The sequence below is a fragment of the Aplidium turbinatum genome, chromosome 3 (assembly GCF_918807975.1).
Source record: "Aplidium turbinatum chromosome 3, kaAplTurb1.1, whole genome shotgun sequence".
Lineage (NCBI taxonomy): Eukaryota > Metazoa > Chordata > Ascidiacea > Aplousobranchia > Polyclinidae > Aplidium > Aplidium turbinatum.
The window spans coordinates 32,976,364-32,994,609 of NC_137474.1; the positions used below are offsets into that span (position 1 = coordinate 32,976,364).

At 36.6% G+C, this 18,246-nt stretch overlaps 1 protein-coding gene across 1 annotated transcript; it reads left to right on the top strand.

Moving 5' to 3' along the window:
- Positions 1-1,870: 1,870 nt before the first annotated feature.
- On the top strand, positions 1,871-17,834 carry LOC145766727 (uncharacterized). The gene is made up of 8 exons (XM_082578433.1): positions 1,871-2,581; positions 3,169-3,327; positions 3,907-4,076; positions 4,572-4,711; positions 10,697-10,931; positions 11,463-11,569; positions 12,141-12,343; positions 12,647-17,834. The coding sequence occupies exons 1-8, from the start codon at positions 1,871-1,873 to the stop codon at positions 13,991-13,993; spliced, it is 3,072 nt and encodes a 1,023-aa protein (XP_082434559.1). The 3' UTR covers positions 13,994-17,834.
- Positions 17,835-18,246: the final 412 nt, after the last annotated feature.

Genomic DNA, 18,246 nt, shown 5'->3' on the forward strand with positions numbered 1-18,246 from the left:
TGAATGTTGGCTTGCTCCTTGCTTAGCTGAGCACTGTGAGCAGTAGGCTATAGTAGCAACCTAGCATGACACTAGCAGAAAAAAAATAGCCAGGCTAAATCTTAGTCATAGCCGTCACCAGCAACTTAGAAAGTTGATGTTTGCTAGCTGTGAACTAAAGCAGTTAATGGATGGAGGCCTACATAGTGTATTGTATTACATACCGTAGTCGTTTTGTAAGCTGAATGTTTTGAAAAATCCATCATTTTCCTGATCTTTCAACTGTATGAATTTAATTGCTATTAAGTTTTCAATATTATTGACCCTACCTCTAATAAAAAAAGTAATGCAACCTATTACCACATAATTAACTTGAAACACCAACCTACTGCAACATCTTATATTTTAGCCTAGGTACCGTATGTACGGTACTGTGTGTGATTTTGCGTTATCCTGTCATTTAGTCTCTAGCTTATCCTATCTGTCTGTAAAGGTGGGTCCTGAACTTAAATCCAATCATCAGGAGAAGAGAAGATAAAATTTTCATTCTTCTAAGCCTTTGACACTAACAAGAGTAAGGTGGTCAGTTCTTTGCTCTTTGCCGCTCACTCAATTTTTTATAGTCTGGTAGAGGTGAATGGTGTTTTTCAGCAACCAGCTTAAGGCGGTAGACGAACCGTGGATAGCCCATAACATTCATTAATATTATAGGCTAACTAACATACCGTAATGATGAAGAGGGGTAAACAGAGTTTAAGTGATTGTGAAAAGAAGTAGCCTAGATAAGTTATTATATATAACTAAAACATATTATGCTGTTGTCAACCAATTCTGTTAATGTTTTCAGTAAGTTAAAAGCAATGCACAATTATCAACCACATTTCAAAAACCCTACTAAAATTTGGCAAGACGCACAAGATCGATCAAACTGGAACATCATTGTACATCGAGGGCTGTATCAGCTAGCCTATGATACCTACAGAGAGAGAAAAGCAATGCAATATTAATACTGTATATATGTGTGCAACTGTGCATGTATTATAATAACGTACATCATGTCTAAAATGGATTGTACCGTATACTTTCTTAAAAGTTTTTTTTGTTTGTTCTATCATTGCTAGGCTCTCAGTTCTTGTTTCAAAGTAGGCATAGTCTGCTTAGGTGCTTCTTCAATGCATTATACAATACATGATGTATGTATGCACTGGATTGTTGTAGTTTTATGACTAGGATTTTTGTATTTCTTGTGAAATCATGGTGTAATGTATATATTATATATAATTATATTTCTTTGCTTTTTGTGTTACGTTTATATACAACAACATATTTTTTTTCAATTTGTTGCTTTTAAGTAATCTGACACAATTAACAAATTTCTCAATTTAATTCTGTTTTTAATATATATTTCTTTTTCAAAGAAGTGGCTACGTTATTTTACCATGCTAGTTTTCATAGTTGCGATAAAAAAGCATTGTCTCGTGGCTTGTGTTGTCAGAATTATGATTAATGTTTGGGTTAAGATTAGGATTTTTCACTGCCCAGGACTTCACAATTTCCCAAATCACAAGTTTTTCAAGCGCTTAACACTTTTTTTAATTATATATAATTCTTTATGTTGCAATACGGTACAACTGTGAAAAAATAGCCACTGCCTTCCTTTAATCAGGTATCGCTGAGCAGATCTGTGGTGACCCTTACATTCTATGAAACTCGCATTAGTTGCCGTTTTCTACTTCACACTAAGTGCATTTTTTATATTTGGTTTAATAGGAAGAAATCTCTAGGTTGTAACAAATATCTACCTAGGTATATGTGTAAGCAACAAAATTGTTGTTGTAAAGTACAATATTTAAATGGTAATGATATATGATTTGTAAACGTTGACAGAAGTATGGAACAATATACCAATGCTACCTCTTGTAGCACTGAAACTTCAATTGCTTACTCTGATGCAGTAAAACAAGAACAATCAACATTTGATAAGATAAATTCTGCCTCTAATTGTATTGTTGACAGTGGATATCACAGTTCAGGGAATATTGTTTGCTCTGACAGGGTTTCTGAAAGCAAAGCCACAGTTTCAACTAGTAATGATGCCATACCAATGCAAACTGTTGAACATGGCACTAAACATTGTAAAAGCATTCCACCAGTTAGTATAACAAGTCCTATGACTTGTCATAGCCATGAGTGTTTGTCAAAAGAAACATGTAATGGATCTCCAAGAAGAGCTACAGAAAATCCAAGTTTTTGTGACTCAATGGGTAGTGTTTATGCCAGTCCTGTAAATAGCACTGCCCATCTTCTGTACCAACATGAAAAGCCGCAAATCCATTCTTCGTTAATTAAACTTCCTCTGTCATCACCTCATACACCCGATTCTTGTTACACAAGTGCATTGTCAAAAGCTTTGTATACAAATGGACATGACACTTCACATCAAGATCATCAGTATGCATTTACGAAAGCAACATCAACTTATGATGTTTTAAAGCCTCGTGTTATTGCCAACAACCAGTCAAATCCTGAGCTTAAAGCTGATTGGCAAGATCTTGCCATTAAAATAGAGTTTTGTCTGATGTTTGGTTATACACCAACTCAGGTAAGCCTTCGTTCTGTATTTATATATATACTACATTTATATAAGTTTTAAACTGAAATTAACAACACTTAGAAAGTATATACACAAAGTTCTTATAACATAATATGAAGTAACAAAATGTTCAAACAAAAAGCTGCACAAAATCTGTAGACCTACTGCACACAATCCATGACATGTTTGAATCATTTTGTTGAATTCTTGATAACAAAAGAGAAACAATGAACATTTGTCTAAGCATGTGCTGTAATGTTTTAGCTAATTATGTTAGCTTGTTCAATTCTATTTGTAAAACTGATTGTGCTGTCATATGATGATTTTCAATTAAAATTGTCTGGCATGCACCAATTCCTGTAGTAAAGGGATATTAAAAGCATGGTATCCAGCAAGAACCTCATCAACACAACCATAGTTGCAGAAGAATTGCAAATCTTACACCATTAACAATCACTTGTTAATAGACATGTAATTACATAACCTTATTAAATCAAATGCCCAACAAGCTTCAATGGATGATGTACTGATGTAGTTAACTGGATTGTTTTTTATAGTCTAGTGTTTGATCACAACATTTATTAAATCTTTGGCAGATTCGAGCTGCTATTTCGAAACTTAGTTGGAAAGCAAGTAAAAACGATATTCTTGCTGAACTATCTTCTTTGCAAAGTGCTCCAGTGCTACATAATTCTTCTGGAATTCCTTTGAGCCATTCTGATTATAATGATGCATTCGGGAGCCATTGTTTTGAGGTAAGCTTACCAAAGCATAAATGCTTGTATTCGGTTGTGTCGTTATTTTTCTTTCTTGAATTTTGATCATACACTGTAGCCTACGGTACCCGGTAATGTGCCCAATTTGCTGAAACTGTATTTAAGTTTTTTCAACATTTATTGTGCTACAGTATGTACTTTTAAAGTACAGTACGGTAGTTTTTCACTTAAGCAAAATAGTGTAAATTTTGATGAATTTGTATAGTAACTAGCTTTAAGTGCATGTTATTTTTGCATAGACTTGTCATTTAAAAAAATAGTTAAGGCTTCTGTACTACAGAAGTCTTTACAGAATCTGTAGTGTCATGTTGTGATACTATGCCCAATTGCCCATATACCAATTCTGTTAATGTTTTCAGTAATATATAGATTCTATTTGAATAAGACCTTCTGATGATCCGTTAGGTGAAACAGGCTGTTAAGGCTTCAGATAGGAATAACTATATTTGATTTAATTTGCTCTGCTTTACCTTTTTGCTTAGCATTGAGCACTTTTTGTAGTATTAATAGTTTTCATTGTTTTATATAATAATAATATATATATAATTGTTGTTTTAGGGTGACCATCCATTAGCTGCCAAAGGAATAGATTCTTTGGCTGACAATGGTCTGCAAGCACGTGGCCCTTTACTTTTTGAGAATGGACATAAAGAAGAAGAAGCTATACCTGAGGACGATTATAAAAATCTACGTCCAATTGTTATTGATGGAAGTAATGTTGCAATGAGGTAAATCAGATTCTCACATTGTAGCTTATTACCATTATAATATATGGTATATATTATAATACTTGTAAAAAGGAATCTGTTAAAGATTTATTTTTTATGTCACAGTGAGTTGACAACACCACAGTGTTCATATTGTATCATAATATGTCGTTACCTTGTGCCAGATGAACTTTTTTGTTTTTTCATCATGTTATGCTCATATTGTAGTTTGTGATTGTCACATTTGCATAATGGCGGTCTGCTCATATATGTAAACTGTTAGTCTGCTCATATATGTAAATTGTAAACTCGTGTTAGCTGAATTTGAAGAAGTGTTTTAATTTTTTCATCTTATTTTCTTTTATGTACAGTAACATTCCAATTTTATTAGAGTTCGTTGACGCATTCATCAAAGCTCAAATAAGTCTAAATTGGCAAAAAAATTTTAAAATCACTAGATCACTTCGTATCAATTGTCGTAAATTAACATAACCAACTAAATGATGTGTTTTGTAGCCATGGAAACAAGCAGTTTTTTTCCTGCAAAGGAATTCTTTTGGCTGTTGATTTTTTTCGGAAACGAAATCATAGTGATATCACTGTCTTTGTTCCTACTTACCGGAAAGAGTCACGAAGACCAGATGCTCCCATTCGAGGTAATTCTATGCATTTTTACATTGCACTACTGCAAACAAGTATTAGGTATATATAATATATGTTGTTTGACTAAAAATCAAATCAATGTATACGCACAAAAGTGGGAGCTAATTTTCTTACCCTTTGGCAAGCTGCATAAATGTTTTGGGCTAATACCATTGATCATCCTCATCCGTTTGTCCCTTTTTTAGTAGATGAGACCCAGTGTTTGTCTCCGCTAGCATTGGTACACCAGTATTTGCAGCCTTTTTGCTATGCTTGCCGGTTGTTGGGGTTATCCAGGTTTAAGCACCATTATTTTTATACTTTGCGTTTAATATAGAACCGGTAGGCTACCGCATTTGCCCAAAAAAACCCCGACTGACGGGTTCATTAATTTTATTCGAACGTCCTACAGAAACCTACTTTCATCAGTCATCGAACCTATTGTTAAGTTGTCAGTTCGAAATTGTTCCCTATGGGTCTGCTACTATTCGGTGAGAGCCTTTTCGGTGAGAGCCTTTTTTGGAGAGTTCCCTATTTGGTGATTTTTTAAAAAAAATTTGAAAATTATCTGGAACCGTAGCCTAATTATCATTGCGACTTTTACATCGTTTCAAGTTTAACGTTGCTAAACGTTGAAATAAGACCCTAACCCTGAAATGGCAATGATAATTAGGCTACGGTACCCAATAATTTCAAAAAAATCACCGGATAGGGAACTCTCCAAAAAAGGCTTTCACCGAATAGGGAACTCACCAAATCGGACTCACCGAAACGGGCCATTCTGTCCAACAATTGTTCCCAAATAAGTTCCCGTATTTTCAACAGGCTGCACTAGTGCACTGGTGCACAATAATATAACATAATTCAGCATTGGTTTGAGTTAAGTCTTTTATTTAAGAACTAAGACTACTATTTAGCTTCGTACAGTTTTTGACCATCATAGTCCAGTTTCAATTTTTTTTTTTTTTTTTTGACCTTATTTCAAACAAGACTCACATTCATTTAGTAACCTAGTGCATGTTACCAAAAATCGATAATTGAAATATATTTGCAAAGTTAATTTTCTTTTGTTTAGTGATGAATGATGGTTAATTTTTTTGAAACGTAATTTCTATGTCTTCCACCAACCGCAACTACGTTTGCCTGTGATTGACTTGTGTATCAAACATAGCAAATAGCCATGGTATCAAAGTATTTTTGCAAACTTTACTCAACTTTTGTGTGAGATGGCTTTTTCTGTTCTTGTAGCTATGCAGCACAATGAACTTCTGGTATTCAACCGTGCATGGCCGTCAATGTAAAAAAGGCAAACGAGATACTTTTGTTTGCCAAAGGACCTTCCTTGGCAGCCTTTGTAATTTTCTTACAAACAGCTATTGCTGAAATAAAGTTGTCCTGCTTTGTTCTGAAATTATTGGCCAAGTATTCCACAATGACCAACCGAGACCTAAGTTGCCTTTTTTACATCGTTTCCCCGACTAATTATCTTAAAACGATCTAAAACATATAATACAAGGTTTGCTGACTAGAAAGATGTGGGATTAAAATTTTGTTGTTGAGTGAGTTTGTTACACAAGTAGAAGTAGGCCTAGTCAGTAGTCAAGCACCAACTGCTGCAAACTCAGATAATGACTTAACGGATTTAATAATTCCTGTGTTAAAATCCGTTTCTTTCACATTGATTCAATTCCTAAAGACGTTAGATTAATATCAAAAGATTAATTTTCTAGCTGGGAGCCGCTGCCAGAAAAGTCTTTTTTTTTCTTTTCTTAATTCAATCAACGTGGATGTTTTCTCAGAATGAAATAAACATTCTCACATTGAGCAGTTGTGACGTTTCAGATAAACGCTTTTCTCCATACAGCTTGCTTACTGTAAACTTGTTTTCATCGAACGGCTTGCTTATGCCGTCTTCATTCAAGCGAAACATTTCTCTTTTGCGCTCATCACATAAGTTCTAAGGCAAACGAACATCAAATTCACGTACCTGAGTGTATTATATTCTACAAAGTGACTTTCTCATGGAAAAAAATGGTTTTGAAATTGCGAGGTTCAATTACCTTCCTTGGTGCATAAAGAAACGTTCGACGCTATATTGCTACCGTCACAAAAAGCTATGTCGAACCTCCAACTCAATCAGACGAGTTGAAAATGTCATCCTTTGAAACATTTTTGAAAAAAAAAAATTATTTAGTAATTTTTTGCTGGCTCATTTATATCAATTTTCATCAACTAATGTTTCGTACTTGTGTACTGACTTGTAATATGGCATTGAGTTACAGTAAATAAAAGTGTTTAGTGGATAATTTTTTGTTGAGTGTTTTATGGCCAGTTGTTGATGCATAATTTCATTTATAAGTATCCGATTTAGTGCTTTGTAATTGGAAATTGTTTTACACAATTGCTGGCTATTAGGCTATTGATAGACTTTGGTTAGGTAGCTTCCAATGTAGATCATACGGTATAAACCTTTAAGCCAGTGGTTCTCAACCTTTTTGTCTTGGTGGACCCCTTTTGGTGCCTTCGAAGCGATCGCGGACCCCTAAAAATTCTACTTGAAATTTTGGTATATTGCGTCTCCTTATGGAATCATAATATTATGTTACTACATAAGCAGTGGCCGAGTGGTTAGCGCGTTGGGATCGCAGTCGAGAGCCTGCATGTTCGACTCCAGCCACCCGCACTTGCTGTTATTTCTCTGGGCAAGAAACCTTACGATAATTGCCTCTACCCAGTGATCGATTTCAAGTAATGGGTAGTACCAAATTTAAGTCATAAATAGAGTAGACAACCGGAAACAGACATTGCCGTCGGCTGCAGCGTGGGTCAGGTGTACGTCGGAAGGCGTACACCGATGCATAGCGCTCAAGTCCGCTTTCCCGCAATGCAGGATAAAGATATGACAAATAAACAAAAAACATAGCCTACTTAGAAGAATTTGCTAAATTCGCAACGCTTTTGACGATTGATGAGATGGACTTATGTTATGAGCTAGGCTATATGTTGACACACAGGATCAAACATCAGTAATCTGTATACTGATTTAAATGTTTTTTCTATAAATTTTATCAAAAGTTAATAGAATAGGCTACTTGCGACCGTTGCAAAGAATTTTTCCCTTTTTTCATTTGTAATCAATATTAATTCGTTATAATCGCAGTCATTGCAAAACTGTGAGTGGTTATTGACTGCTGACTAGCTGTGAGTGGTGATGGAAATGCAAACGTTAGTCAGCAGTCTAAGTTAAGCATATCAACAATCTGCTGTCTCAAAAGAATTAAGTTGCACATAGCCAACATAGCCTTATTAAAAAGGTTTAAGTCAGTTAAATGATATTTTTAGTTATAACCAAACCAAACCTTTGTGCCATGTCCTTTGCAATTTCAAACGACGCACCAATGCGTTGCGACTTACAATTTGAGAATCACTGTAGGCTAGTACATAAACAAACCACAAACAATTTTTAAATTTCATAATTTATCAATCATGACTAAAACTCGGAAACTTTCGCGGACCCCCTGAAATCGCTTCACGGACCCCTTGGGGTCCGCGGACCCCCGGTTGAGAACCACTGCTTTAAGCCCTTTAAAACTTTCATGTGAGGAGTTGATTTTGAACAATAGCCTATGGCAGCGTTTCTTAACCGGGGGTGCTAGCACCCCTTGGGGGTGCTGGAATAGACTGTAGGGGGTGCTAAATGCATGCAGTATAATACAAAAAAATGCCATTTTACTTTTCTGCATTTTTTGATCTTTCTGCCAGTATCAGCAGTTGTCATATCAATGATTTCTGTTTCGAAGTAGCCAACATGATTTGCTGTTATTGTAGTCATCTCCCAGTCAAGTACGCAAATTGATCCTGAGTAGATTGTTCGAACTTACCTGGTGGGTGCTTTGTTGTAATATTGTTGCTCACCTCTCGCTTCTAGAAACCATCATGGAAAAATACATTCCCACAAATCACCCGTATCCAGAGTGGATACAGCAGCCCTTCTTGGCAGACATGAGTGATGATAATAGACTAAAACTGATTGACATGCAGGTGAATCAGAGTTGTTGGACAAAATTTCGTCCTTCCGCTTCCTGATTTCTGGTGTGATCAGTTGACAGCATATCCTGCATTGGCACGAGCAACACTAAAATTGATTGTTCCATTTCCGACTACCTACTTGTGTGAAAAGGCGTTTTCCACTATGCTCCAAATAAAAACAAAGGAATCGCCTTCCACATGGGTTGCTCCACGATATGAGAGTGGCTTTGACCAACACGAAACCTCGAATAGAGAAATTGGTCACACATAAGCAACAACAGAAATCCCATTGATACATGTGTAACTATAGTTACCCAGCTGGATAACTTAAGTATGCTTAAGTTTGTCCATGTTCTTTCACTATTCTCGGGTTTTCCTATTTCTTTTATCACTAATGACGATAGTAGTATTGAAGAATAAACAAAATGATCAATTTGTACATCGCTTTCTTTTCAATAGTGCAGGCCAAAGTTTGGCAGCGAAATGGCGGCGTCGAAATTTTGACATGCTTTTTGATCGCTGACGGTATATTTTGTATTTTTTGTCGCCTAATAAACTGTGCTGTTGTTTTAAGAGAGTAGATTCACTTACATATGATTATAATTGAATTTCTGTTGGTGAATGAAAGTCAAATACCAAATCCTGAATCAACTTCGTTAAAACAACAGCACAGTTTGTTAAACAACAATAGACTTCATTACAGAATATATCGTCAGCGATCTGAAGGCATGTCAAAATTTCGGCCTCTACTAAACTTTTGGTCGGCACTGTAGTAGTCGTATGTCAACAATAGTTAGGGGGTGCTAGACTGGTCAGGCCTGTTTACATGGGTGCTAGAGTCCGAAAAGGTTAAGAAACGCTGGCCTATGGAATTGATGTTTATAAGACATGTTACATAATTACTACTCATGGAAAATATATATATATATATTTTTTCGTAAATAAATGCTTGTCGCCCAACATGATGTGACAATGTTTTTCAATTGAACAAACTGTGTTTGGAATTTTGTCTCCAGTCATATGCAATTATATTATGGTAACTTAAGCAAGCTATCTTTCTGCGATATACACAAAATTTAGAGTGGTAAATTTGGGTGAATGGTAGAAAACATATGTTTTCAGTTTTAATTTATCTTATACCGTTGTAACAGACTGAAACGAAAGTGTCTCAGATAATAGATATATATTCAAATTGGTACCAATTGTGAAAATTCTTTTTCCTGTTAAACCATATTCATTAGTGAACCGCCCCCTTTTCTTGCGTGTCAAGTATCGTGAATTAAAAAAAAGTTTTCAAGTGGTTCATAATGATATTTGACAATTCATGACAATCTTTTCAAAACGTTTTTTTACTTGTCTGGAGCTAACATGTGAGAAGAATATTAATAGAAGAAAATATATATATATAAATTTAATTCATGCAGCTATAACTTCACTTCATGGGGTTGTTTCAATTGAAAGAAAGTGATAACGTAATTTTATGTTTTTACCAATGCTGTAGCCTATGGTTACTGTTGTTATATCTGCTTTTGGTGTGCCACCCGTCAATGTTATATCATACCAATTACTCTAAAGATTAAACGAGTTTTGTGGTTGAGAAAATACGTTTGGATGACAACTAACTGAAATTCTGCGAGCGCTTTCCAAAAAAGAATTATGGACATTAAATAATGCTTTGTATGATACAATGTAAAATGAATTGCTAAAAACAAAACTTTTGATTTAATTTCAGGCCGCAACTTTTCCTGTAAGTTTCTCTATGTTAAAAACTTGTCCTTAGTTTGAAAGCTGTTTAATTCTAATTCTATTTGAATAAGTTTAACTGAAGATGATGTAGCTGCTCTAGCTGAGCGAAATCGATTTTAGCTGTGTATGATTGAACTGATTCGTGTGAAAATAAATTTGTTTGTATTAATTCTAAGTGATCATTTTAAAGTCTGCTTGACGTAATTATTACGTGTTTTCTACAGATCGTGAAATACTTACAAAGCTGGAGGAAGACCACATCTTGGTGTACACGCCTTCCAGGTGCATTGACGGGAAGCGCGTGACGTGTTATGACGACAGATTCATATTGAAACTGGCACAGGACACTGATGGAATTATTGTCAGCAACGACAACTTCCGTGATTTGAAAAGCGAAAAGCCAGAATGGAAAGAATTGATTGAAAAACGAGTACTGATGTACTCTTTTGTGAGTGATAGGTAAGAGGCCAATGGCCAAAGTTTTCGCATTATAAAGCAACTTTTATATTGTTTTAGTAGACGATTGATTCCAACGTTTTTGTAGTAACGAACCCCTTTCAAGGAATTGTCAAGCTTGCTAACTTTTAAACTTCTAAACGTGGCTCTGAGTAAATGTTTTTAAACTCTTATATATATGCAATGTAATATATATGAATGTTAGTAATTTTTCTTAAAATCAATGTATGTGTGGTCTCCACTCTCCATATTGGGAGACACTGCTTTAAAACTTCAAGCTTTCAGTACGGTACTTCATTGCAATTTTAAAAAAATTATGTTATGATGTATCTCACAGCTTTAGTATTGGTTGACTTTTGCATGGTGTTACAAAATGCAAACATACTAAACTCAAAGCAGCAACGTACATGCGTCACGGGCAATTTTTGCGCTTTTGCAAAAAAAAAGATTCGAGCCAAAACCTGTTAGCCTTCTGAAGGTCTTATGAGTTTAGTTTTGAAGGTCACACTTCATGACAATGCTTGTACTTTTTAGGTTCATGCCCCCAGACGATCCATTGGGCAGGAATGGGCCAATAATCGACAACTTTTTGCGCAAAAGACCAGCCTCTGAAGAACAAAGAAAACCCCAGTGTCCTTATGGTAAATATTGCAGCTGTGATACATGCTTTAGTTCATGACTTCATGAAGTATTAAGGAACGAATTAATGCGAGAGCATTTGCTTTTGATCTTAAATATGCAAACGTTTTTTTAGTCACAAAGCTTTGTTGCATTAGTTAGCTGTCCTTGGAGTGTCATTTTCAGCTGTAGGACTTGTTTTGCATTGAACCTTTGTTGTTGAGATAATTTTAAATTCATTCATCTGTGATCTCTCGTATTCACTGACTTTTCAGGGCGAATTTTCATCGATTGCAAAAGTAAAGGTGATGCGGCAGCAAATGCTCCGGCAACAACATGCAACCGATTATGAATATTGAATAGATGTTTCAAAAATCTACATTTTGAGGCGAACCTTGTCTAATAAGATTTAAATTTTCAAACTTACCTGCAAGTTTCAAAAAGTATCTCTTTTACATACAAAAATAGGATTTTCTTCGAAATTTGCATAACTCTCGAACACTTTGCCTTGTTCAACTGCTAAGTCGCACATTGTTTGATTTCCAACTGCAGCTTCCCAGTACCGTATGGAAACTAATTTCCATATTGAATCAGGTAAAAAGTGCACGTACGGGAAAAAATGCAAGTATTTTCATCCTGAGTCCTCTCGATCGATCACGGACAGCTTGAAAGAACAGTCAAGCAAGAGAATGAAGGCTTCAAATTTGGCTGAGCAGCTAGCAAGCGAACTAATGACTCATGACACACCAATTTCGTCAAACTCACGACAGCAAAGCACAGTTCAATCTGCCAAGCTGGTGGGTATGACGCACTGGTCAATCAAATTTTGTTCAGATTATATAAACCAGATACCGTGCTTGTCCTTTTTAAATTATAACCACCGTTGGAAAAATCAAACAATTTTACTTAGAAGTTTGCTTGTGCAATTAGAATACATGTAAAGTAGCTGTGTCAAAACGTGATGGATCCAAGAGCTTCTCATCTCCGCAGGAGTTTAAAAGAAATCACAATGTATTGAGTTTCTTCTCTCGCTATAAATTTGGTGAATTTTGTACTTTGCGTGACGATCTTTGTTTTTTACATTGTGGTCTTTATTTCAGAGCACCCAGAATTCTTCTCAGTCTGTAAATGAATGTCGTGAACAAGTCCAGCAGAATAATGAAAGGCCGACGTCGTCTTCGAGTGGAATGAAACTGGATAACCCGAGGTTGACTAAAGGGCGCGTCGACAACCTTCCACTACCCGAACAAAGCTGCTGTCGTCGTCACTGCCAATGTAATGGTTGTGGATCCATTGAGAACATGCAGTCTGTTCCATTTCCTGGCCAAGCTAATAGAAACCCACCGTACGGTCAGTGTTCTCACGAAGCGGTTGCTGCCAGCTCTTACTCCAAGTATCAAGCCTCACCTAACCATTTAGCTGATTCTTTAGCTCAAAAACTCACGATATCTGGTCAAATGCACGGTCTTCATTCTCAACTCGCTACACCCAATCACTCCGTTCCCAACGGACATCAGGTGTGTTATGACGCGCAAGGACAAGCATATTCTGTGATGACTGATCCATCTCGTCCGCAAAACTCCTTCCCCGCTTCGAAGGTACCCCCGCAACAGGTCATGTATTCGGAAGTCGGCATGGTAGATTTTCACTCGGATAACCATTCGAATGTGGAAAATCCTATCGTTAATCAGCGAAACGTTCAGCATTATCAGCGCAATTCACATGGCAACATCCAGGTGTTCGATGGACGCAATGGAGAGGCAGGCATTCAACCACAGCACATGAACATGGCCACACCTTATCAACGTGTTCCGGCCTCAAACAATTCTTACAACATGTCCGCGCGACCAGCATACCATCCCAGTTACAACGACGCACAGTATCAGTCTGTGCCGCAGCAACTGGTCTACTCTTACGCTATGTCGAATAACACACACTCAGCTCCCCGTGTACACCAAAGCATGATTCAGACACCATACTACGCACCATCTTTGAGCCCTTCAACTGGCTCTGATGGTTCCTTATCGTTATCATACCATTTTTTACCGGACGGTCAAATGTCTACGCCCCTTCATTCAAACATGAGCTCGTCAAACAGCTCCACGTCTAAAACCTACCCGCAACGTAACATGACTCGCCGTATCAATTCTTCACCCGGCCACCAAGTCCCGTTGAATATCCAGCAACAGTTCCATTCTCCTTCTCTCCCTAACGCTAATTATTCTCCGAATGGACGAAGACTGCCACCACAAGCTCAAAGTATTCTCAACCGGCACAATCCCAACCGGGGTCCACCGTTGAGCAGTCCAGAACACCCGCGACATCATTTGTATCAAAACTTATGCGGGTTACTGGATCCTAGCGTTGTGACTAAGGTCATGTCATCCAACCCGAACTTATGCGAACCCAAAGAAGTCATCAAGCTATGCTTGCGTGAAAGCGATTAGGTGCACCAATTCAGACAACAACATCCGTTATCAACGTCTGCAGATGTTGAATCAATGGAAAAATGATGGGTTTTGCTGTCTGAGAATGTTGGCTCTTTTGGACGATGCACAAGTTTACCTTTCGTGTGTAGACATTCGCAAAGACTGCAAAGCTTTTTTGGAATTAAGAATGTAATAATCAGTGACATGAAGGGTGCTTGTTCTTTTTTTAAGGGTACGATAAATGAAGTGTTGTATGTTTTTTTTCTATCAGTTAGTTGCTTGTTAGTCCAAGCAAAACAAGGCTGCATTTTATGTAGCTGCCCGACCCAAGCAAGTATAGTTACTGATGTTTCTACTGAGCTGATCATGTAAAATTAATCTTGAAAAGCAGTGGTGAACGACTTGATTTACTTAACGTAGGCTGATAAATCGATTTGCTACAGCATATCAAAAAACTCATGTCCGCCCGTGTTTAAAACCCTGGTTATTCTCTTAAATGATTTTGATTTCTGGCAGAATACTTTTCACCAAATTCAATGTAATTTCTTATTTAGTAGCGTCTTAAATGACAGAAAGCAGTTTTATTTTCACCACGAATAGACCACAAGCCATTCGTAATCCCCTGACCAAACGTATACGAAAAGTGTAAGTTTTGCAAAGAGTGATGATGGTTATGGCTAATTAGATATCCAAATCGCCATACACCTAACCCATCACGTTTTGAGCTTGTTTTGTCCAGTTTCTTTGCATTGTAAAATGACTTCGTGACTGTTTATGGATGGTGTCTTTGAGTTTGCTTATGAAAGCTTCCACGCAGGAATGTGGTTTGGGAGAATGGGTTGTTTTCTTGATGTCTTGGTGGTTAGTTTTGCGGATAGTTTATACAGCACATAAAAACAAGTTTTTAGTTTTTTCCATTAACTCCTTGCTTAAACGTGGTATTACGTGTTGGCGCATCCACAGTCAAGCCTGTCTTTAGCATGTCACGTTTTTTGGCTCGTGTTGCCCTCAGGCTCTTCTGTATCGTGTGAGGATAGTTCAATTAGATAATCTTGTTCTGAGTTTGGCAAAAACATACCTTTCCTCTCTTTAACTTGCGTTTTTACTTTGGAAGTCACGACTTTTCTTGCTAGAGTAATGATGGGTGTTTCAATTGCCAATACGGGATGTTACTCATAATGGCAGTTTGCTGGAACCTGTAATTTGCCTCCAGAAATTAACACGATTTAATTTTTTCTTTTTTTTAACATAGTTTTGTTTATCAAATTTATCAACACTTAAATCTTCCTTTGTCCACACAAAAGTGGTAAACAAGGTCCAATGTATCTACATAAATGCAAGGTTAGCGATAAATTTCCTTGTGCGTGTTTTAAAGTTGAAAATAATATTATTCCACGAATGGAGTTCTCTACAAACACCATAATAAAAGTGTCTGATTAGATGAGTTAAAATAGGAATCCTTCTAACGCACGGTTTTACTTATAAGTAAATTAAACATATGATGTAGCATTGTAAAAAGTACCTTATTTTAAACGAAATTCAAATTGCGTGTCTTTGTGGGGAATTATTACTCTTTCTGATTCTACAATCTCCATGCGTTGTGATAGACTGTATTGACTTAATCAGCCACTCATGGGCGATACAATATATTCTGGTACATCATGCAGTTCTTGAATCATGCTTGTTTTGTGTTCGGGTCTGTGTTGTTACTTTAACGGGCATTTGCTTTTTGTTCCTTTGGTCACGTTAAACGTTAGCCATGTACGTGTGGTATTTCTATTTTATTTTGGTGTTTAACATTTCTTGAGGTGTTTAAAGCGGGTTACGTTTTTCCGGGTGGCATAACTAAACCACTATATCACATTAATTCTGACGTTTCGTCCATCAGACACGACTGACTTCTTTAAAGATCCTTATGAGATTGTGCCTACTTGCCTTCCATTATCCCATATCACAGAATACAAAACCGTGCTACAATGATTTTTGTTTTTTGCCGCTTTCTGGGTATTAATTAAGTCTTGGAGCGTTGCTGTTGTGTTACAGGTCACTCGTCCAAGCTGAGTGGCCAAATCACTCAAGCAATGCCTTGGATGAAGCCTGAGGCTATGGCTTACGTGTGTCTAGTTACTGGTTCGTCGAGAAATGAAATTAACAATGTTGATCGATTCGTGCTCTTTACTACAAAACTATTTTTTAAGCCAATTCGTGTGACTGATCAAACATTTTCTAGCCAATCAGTTGATCAGGCTTTTTGAAGATAGTGACATAGACATTGCGATGTTCGTCGTCGTCGTGTGAGCCCCTGGAGCCGAAGGTCTATCCTTTTACCACCCCAGATTTACTACACTGGATGAGATGTTGAGATGAGGTTATCACATTCCAGCCAACAAACCAGTGCTTTTTTACATGATTCAAATACCGTATAACATATTGAATACTGAATGTGGCGAAGCACAAATAATCCAGCGTTATTCTACCTGTTTTCAACCCAAAAAACTTTACACTTTTTACAAGTTCCTTTTCAAAACACGCAAGCTATGTTGTTCTTTCTTCTCTCATGGACATTTTTTCAACCTTAAATAAGCATAAAAACAATGTGAATTGCCAAGGGCTTTGCTGGTCTGTTGCGCGCAACAAAGCGCATCGCTCTCATTGACGTCATCGAAGCACGTTTTCAGCTGGCATAGTGCTGACGTCATTACTTTCACGTTTGTTTATTTCATGCTGTGGTGAATTTTGGGCGCCATTTGTCAGCGAGACAAATTTAGATGGAGTAGTGAAATATGTAAAATTGAAATTGTAATAAAATGAGCCTTCGCACTGCGTCGGGGAATTTGATGTCGCATTAAATTCATTTCACTACTTTGAATTAGCGAAATAAAGAGCAAACCTAACTTGATGTGGCTCAGAAAATTCACTGAAGTTCCAGAAAAACTGATTGGTTGTTGAATTAGTGACGTTCACCCTTCTCTGACGTAAGCGAAAATACATTGTCGTCCATCATGCCATATTTTGTTGTGTTGTAGTCTGAAACCACTGCTTTCAACCGATATGGTACATCAGTTCTTGATGTGTTAAAATAGCGTGAACAGCTCTGCTCATGAAACACAGTACCTTTTGCACTTCAATAAAAGTTATTTTATTGTATTCTTCATGGCTTTCAAAATCATCGTTTGCGTTTTTTAGTAAAATATTAGCTTTGCATGGGCTTACCCAGCAAGCAGATCAGTCTTTTCTTACACTAATTCAACGTCGGCAGACGTCAAATCGATGTGAAAAGAACTAATTTGCTGGCTAGTTAAGTTGCCAAGCAAAAATTGGATTTGATAATGTGAGTTTGCTACTTTTCGTAACCTCGATGCAGTTAAAGAAACACCTGTTTTTTTTACACATACCAGGATTTTTCATGTTAAAAAGCCAACGCGAAGAAAACATTATCTGATGTAAAATGTATTTCTGCTACTAAGCGAGAAACGTCTAGTTGATAAGTATTACTTGTTAATTTCCAAGACTATGGTTTTGCAATAAAAATAACGTTTCGGTTATTTTCGGTTTGGGCATTGAGTTCTTTGCCTATTACCCTAACAACACGGTTGCTGGTCTCGCAACGCATATTTCCGTACATTGGTTGTTACAATGTTCTATGTAAATAGTCTACCATATTATTGTTTTATATTTAAAGCATTTACCTTATAACATGGTGCACAATTTTTCTGTATATTCTATAAATTGAGTATTATACTTGTTTGTTTTCGGCGTGTTGATTTAACTGTACGATTTGCTTAACACGTGTTTTTCTTACAGTGCGTTTTGCTTTGTATTTTCACTTGGAAATACATTTAAGACATTCGTCAATTCAGTTCAAGACTAAACATGCTTTACAAATACTTAAATTCTGTTTTTTATCGAGATTCTTTCGTCTGTTTTCCTCAAATGTTCAAGTGCCTTTGAACATTGGTCATTAGTTATGCGCGAGGATTGGCAGTCTATATCCATATTTGGTAAAATTTTCATAAAACTTTTTTTTTTCTTTGCAACCAAAAGTTTTCAGAAATGGACAGTATCCCAGCGCCTTGCGTGTAGACAGTTTGATAAAGCCCAAATCATTTTGCCAAGACTTTAAAAATAAAATCGAATGAAAAACGTTACCAAGATTTTGCTAAATATAAATCCCAATGCTTCCCCATGCAGTGTCAGATTGATTAATTTCACACTGTTGGATTTATAAGCAGTATTTATTTATCATGGAAAGACAGTTTTAGAGCAAAACA